Source organism: Polyodon spathula, chromosome 1, assembly GCF_017654505.1.
Source record: "Polyodon spathula isolate WHYD16114869_AA chromosome 1, ASM1765450v1, whole genome shotgun sequence".
NCBI classification, from domain to species: domain Eukaryota; kingdom Metazoa; phylum Chordata; class Actinopteri; order Acipenseriformes; family Polyodontidae; genus Polyodon; species Polyodon spathula.
This window is the reverse complement of record NC_054534.1, coordinates 73,273,230-73,278,996: the sequence shown is the minus strand read 5'-3', so window position 1 is coordinate 73,278,996 and position 5,767 is coordinate 73,273,230. Positions and strand designations below refer to the sequence as shown.

The following is a 5,767-nucleotide window of genomic DNA, read 5'->3' as shown; positions in this document are numbered from 1 at the left end:
CCTGCATTCTGGCCTGACATCACCACTCGCCGTCATCCTGTCACAGGGCTGAATTTCAAGATGTGCTTAAAACACATTATTTTCTTATCTTTGTGGGGTTTCTCTTTACATTGATTTACATTTTTGGTTGAGGTATCAAAATGATTTCAGTTCAAGAAATACCTTTTTTCTTAACAGGAGAGAATATGTTGCTGGTTTATGGTGCCTGTTATGAAGGTGACAATGTTGGTATTTTTGTCTTCTGCAAGATTTCCATGAAAATGCTTTACCGGTACTTGGGTTCTATTGATGTATATTTGTTTCAATAACTTAAATATTTTCATTCTTTGGGTGTCAGTTAGTTACTTCTTTGTTTTTACTGCAGTTATGGAAAGGGACATTACATTTCAAAATGGTCCATTTAAGAGTTGTTTATGCTTGATTATCTATTTGTTTTAATATTTATATAAAATAGATCATTATAACACAATCAGCAAATATAAAAACAGAAATAACCAAAACATAAAAAACAAAAACACTCATCTCCCTTCATCTCACAGTAAGTGGCATTACTGAGCATTGTCAGAGAGTTTGCATAGACAGGATAGAGGTCAAATATGAGGAGACTAGAGCCTTCCCCCAACAGAAATAAACAACCACTGGGAAAACCTAGAAGCTGGAAATCCCAAATGACCATCTGACTGAGTTATATATAGTATAGAATCTACACTGAGTGTACAAAACATTAGGAACACCTTCCTAATATTGAGTTGCACACCCTTTTGCCCTCAGAACAGCTTTAATTTGTCGGGGCATGTTGACTCCAATGCTTCCCATAGTTGTGTCAAGTTGGCTGGTAGTGGATCTCTACTCCAAATAGCTCATTCCACCTCATCCCACAGATGCTCAATTAGATTGAGATCTGGTGACTGGGCAGGCCACTGCAGTAAGCTGAATTCACTGTCATGTTTGTTGTACCATTCCTGGACAATCCTGCCTTGTGGCATGGGGCATTATCATGCTGAAAAAATCTATTAGCAGATGGATACACTGCTGCCATGAAGGGATGCAACTGATTGGCAATGATGTTCAGATATCCTGTGGCATTCAAACGTTGCTCCACTTTTATCAAGGGGCCCAATGTGTGCCATGAAAACACACTGCACACCATCACACCACCACCACCAGCCTGCAATGTTGACATGCGGTATGATGGATGCATGTACTCATGTGGTTTTCTCCATACCCTAGTCCTCCCATCAGCGTGAAACAGCAGGAACCAGGATTCATCAGACCAGGCAATGTTTTTCCAATCCTCCAGTCTCCAGTGTTTTTGTTACTTAGCCCACTGCAACCGCAGTTTCTTGTGTTTTGCTGAAAGAAGTGGAACTCTGTTAGGTCGTCGGCTGCCATACCCCCTTCGTGTCACTGGCCTGCCGTTGGCTGGATGTCCTTTGGATGGTGGACCATCGGGAAACTGTTGAGCGTGAAAAACCCAGCAGTGTTGCAGTTCTTGACACACTAAAACCGGCGTGCCTGCCACCTACTACCACACCCTGTTCAAAGGCACTTAAATCTTTTGTCTTTCCCGTTTACCCTCTGAATAGCACACATACACAATCCATGTCTCAATTGTGTCACGGCTTAAAAATCCTTCTTTAGCCTGTCTCCCCTTCATCTACACTGATTGAAGTGGATTTAACATGTTAGATCAATAAGGGATCATAGCTTTCACCTGGATTCACCTCGTCAGTCTATTTCATGGAAAGAGCAGGTGTTCCTAATGTTATGGTCACTCAGTGTATGAAGTATTTTTTTGTTACACATTTATTTTGAAAATATGAAACCTTTATTCTATTTTTGTGGAATAAAATAACTATGTTAGGTCTTTAGTCAGGTTGCACTTCAGCATTTCCAAATCTTTATTGTACATTTTGAAAATAGATCTTTTGAAAAGATGGGTTGCAACCCATATCTTGTAATACTTGGATTCAGTTCCTTCAGGGACTGCCTGAAACCATAGTGGCCACCGTTTAAACAGCCATGTGGAGGTGGAATTGTTTGAATGTGTAAATGTGGGATTGATTGGTTGATTGTCTGATTGTGTAAGTGAATGTGAGAAAAGTATGTATGTAATGTGCTGAGGTGATGATTGATTTAATAATTATCAATTGACAATTGATTCAAGTCAGGACTTTGACTGGGCAACTCAAGAACATTAATTTTCTTCTTGTTCGACCACTCCAGTGTGGCTTTGGCTTTGTGCTTCGGGTCATTGTCCTGCTGAAATGTGAATTTCCTCCCCAGTTTCCTATCCTGACAAGCTTCCCAGTCCTTGCTTAAGAGAAGCATCCCTATAACATGATTCTGCCACCGTCTTGCTTGACAGTTGGGATGGTGTTGTCTGGGTGATGTGCAGTATTTGGCCTGCGCCGGACGTAACGCTTGGAATTTAGACCAAAAAGTGCAATTTTTCTCTCGTCTGACCACAAAACCATTTCCCACATGTCTGCAGTATCACCTACATGCTTTTTCGAAAACTCCATATGTGCCTTAAGATGAGGCTTTTTGAGTAATGGCTTCTTTCTTGCCAACCACCCATATAGGCCAGCTTTGTGTAAGGACCGGCTTATTGTTGATATTTGAACACTGACTCCCATCTCAGTGTCAGAACTTTGCAGATCTCTCAAGGTCAGTGCTGGTTTCAGAATGACATTCTGAACCAGTTTCTTGCTTGCCCAGCTGCTCAGTTTGGGAGGTCGACCTGATATGGGTAGTGTCTTGGTGGTATGATGCATCTTCCACTTCTTAATGATGGACTTCACTGTGCTGAGGGATAATCAGCACCTTTGAAATTTTCTTGTACGCTTCTCCTGCTCTGTGCTTCTCTACCACTTTATCCCTGACTTGTTTTGAAAGATCCTTGGTCTTCATGGTTACTTTGTTGGTTCACTATGTGAGTTGCAGCTTGAAAGTCTTTATATATAAATTGTCTGCAAGTTAAACCACTTTGAGTACACACAGGCTGAAACCATTTAAAAAATGTTGTGACCTTTCAAACAAATAATTTGCACCTGAGCATGATTTTGGGCTGCAGTAGCAAAGGGGTTGAATGCAAATGAGATTAATCTGTTTTTTGTTGTCTCTGTAAATCTTACTTATTTATATTCTATATGCATTTTTTTAACTTTATCAATGGGGAGTAGTTTCTGTATATTCTACATGTAAAGTCTAATTTGAAAGCGTTGTGGAGTACGCTCAGGTGCCAACAAAATGTGAAAACTTTTATATACCCAGTAATGGTCTCTTGCCTTTAATTTGCTTTTGAATTGTTCATACCAGATCCATCCAAAAAAAAAAAAAAAATTGTGAGAAAATGACTTCACATGTCCAGTGCTAGATTATTTAATTAAATTGTATACTTAATTCACCACAATGTATTATGCTTTGTTTTTTACTGTATCTTGTAAAAGCACTTTATGATGGTGGTCCACTGTGGCAAGCGCTATATAAAATAAAGATTGATTGGTTGATTGATTGATTGATAATTCTGTAGTAAATATTTTTTCTTTAGACATTTGAAAGCCAAATATTATTCAAATATTAGTTTTTATTTTTAACAATTGTTATTGAGACACTAAAAAACATGGAGACACAGTATGTTTAAAACTAGGTTTCACTCACAGTAAAAAAATTAATAAATTAAAAAAAAAAAACATGGACAAAACTAAACACATTCGTACTGGCAACACAAACAACACATTTAACAGATTGAACATTACAACTAGATTAAAAAATATACATATTAAATTCAGTGAACTAATACATGAAATGTATAGTTTACAAAATAATCAAGTTTGACATACAAAAGAAATATGACAGTTTGCCATACACGTGCATTCGTACAATGAATGCAACATATTAAACAATTGTAAACAATTGTAAACAATTAAATAACACTATATCACATTGTCTTGACCAGTTGGGTGCTCTTTTCTTTTTTTTTTTTTAAAGGTACAATTTACATATCGTGCTCACGTTTTCGATTTTTTATAAAAAAAAATGTAAAACTCACTTAGTAATGCTGCAAGACCAGCTTATGCTTTTCAGCCCAATTTAACAAACACATGAAAAACACTATACTAAGCAAACAGACTTTGTAGATTAATCCATTCCTTTAAGGTTCTGATACAATCTTTCCATACCCTATACGTCGGATGACAACTGTTCAATCAAATAACATATTAAATATGTTCTGTTAACTAAATTGGCAAATAAATACACACACTAATAAATAAACAAGTGGTTCAAAAGATCAACCCCGAGGTTCACTTCAGTTTCTCTTCAGGTTTGTTCCTCTAAATTTCCATTGCAGGATTTCAGGCCTGGGAGCTGCAATAAAGACACAAAACATACATAAACATTAATTCTGCAACTGTACATGTCAGCCATAAAAACAGAAACAGGTCCTAAAAGGCTGATGTAACAATAAGTTACTGATTTTACTGAGTTACAGCATTTTGCTTTACATATACCTTTCTACATACATTACCATCAGTTATTACCTTTGCTATGAAAATGCAACATTGTGATCTTGACAATGGTTACCCTTTCTGGTGACACAGTGCCCATATTAAGCAGTGAAATGTTCCCCAGAGAGCTATAGCGTTATAGAGGCAGCACTACATGTTGCTTTCATAGCTCCATGGTGAAGTTTGTTTGTTTCTCAGCAGCATTACACAGTAACATACTGACTCCCTAACCTAACTTATATATGCAATATATGGTTTGTGAAAATGTAAGTATAGACAAACAATAATTACCTTTCCAATATTTTCTTTATAACTATCTTGACCCAGTGGGCAGTTGGTTCCAAGCAAATCTGATCACCGGATTTCAGAGTGGCACTGCAAACAAACAGAGAAAAGGGTAAATAAACTGTTTCCAGAAATGTTCTTTGCTGAAGAGATAATCTGAATTTTGATTAAAATAATTGACTTTGTATATATATATCTATATCTATATCTATATATGTATATACACACACACACATATATCACATTACAAAATTCACCCACAGCTGTTATTAAACACTATAGTAAGAGAAATTTAATTCTGATGTTCAGCTTAAGAAACACTCACATGACTTCAGCATCCTTGCAGTGCGGTCCACTGGGGAACAGCTCTACATTCTGGATCTGCCTGGGATGGATGAACCTGGATTCTTTTTGAATGCACTGACAACGGAGCTCCAGTCCAATGCTTTTCAAAGACATCCCTGTAGATATAACATTGCCAATTAATAAGAGTTAATGTTGATTTTATTAAATCTTAGGTGTGAACTAAACATTGTTTTCCTAGCAACAAACAATCTTTGGCTTAAACCTTGCTTTTCAATCTTTTATTTTATTTTTTATTTTTTTTTCAGATAGCAAATCAAGCAAAAAACTTGATAAAAATGTAACTGTATTAAATTTTAATGAGTCTGGGGTTTTCACTTTTGAAATGAAATTGTATTTCCTGTAATTTGGTAAAAAAAAAAAAAAAAAAAAAAAAAATTGTATTGCTGCACTAAACACAAGCATGTACGCATTCAACAGACATGGCTGTGCTCTTTAAATGTTATGCGAGTCTTGTATTTAAGCAACATTACAACAGAAGCCTTACCTTCAGATAGTGCTACAACGGCCAGGCAGAAAATGACCACGGTCAATGTAGTTTTGGAGTTCATAATTTTCGTGCGCTTGTTCGTTTCTAGGAAATAAAGCTGAAGCTTTTCACTCGGAGC

General features: G+C 36.7%; 1 protein-coding gene across 1 annotated transcript; it reads right to left on the bottom strand.

Moving 5' to 3' along the window:
• Positions 1-3,571: 3,571 nt before the first annotated feature.
• On the bottom strand, positions 3,572-5,767 carry LOC121322148 (interleukin-8-like). The gene is made up of 4 exons (XM_041261708.1): positions 5,647-5,767; positions 5,122-5,257; positions 4,803-4,886; positions 3,572-4,371 (listed from the first exon to the last, which is right to left on the bottom strand). Exons 1-4 carry the CDS (start codon positions 5,708-5,710, stop codon positions 4,359-4,361), a joined length of 297 nt encoding a protein of 98 aa, XP_041117642.1. The 5' UTR covers positions 5,711-5,767; the 3' UTR covers positions 3,572-4,358.

Coding starts and splice junctions, on each gene's coding strand:
- LOC121322148 (XM_041261708.1), bottom strand. CDS start 5,710: ATGAACTCCAAAACTACATTGACCGTGGTCATTTTCTGCCTGGCCGTT. Junction 5,258..5,646: donor CGTTGTAGCACTATCTGAAG/GTAAGGCTTCTG, acceptor TTATATCTACAG/GGATGTCTTTGAAAAGCATT. Junction 4,887..5,121: donor TGCAAGGATGCTGAAGTCAT/GTGAGTGTTTCT, acceptor GTTTGTTTGCAG/TGCCACTCTGAAATCCGGTG.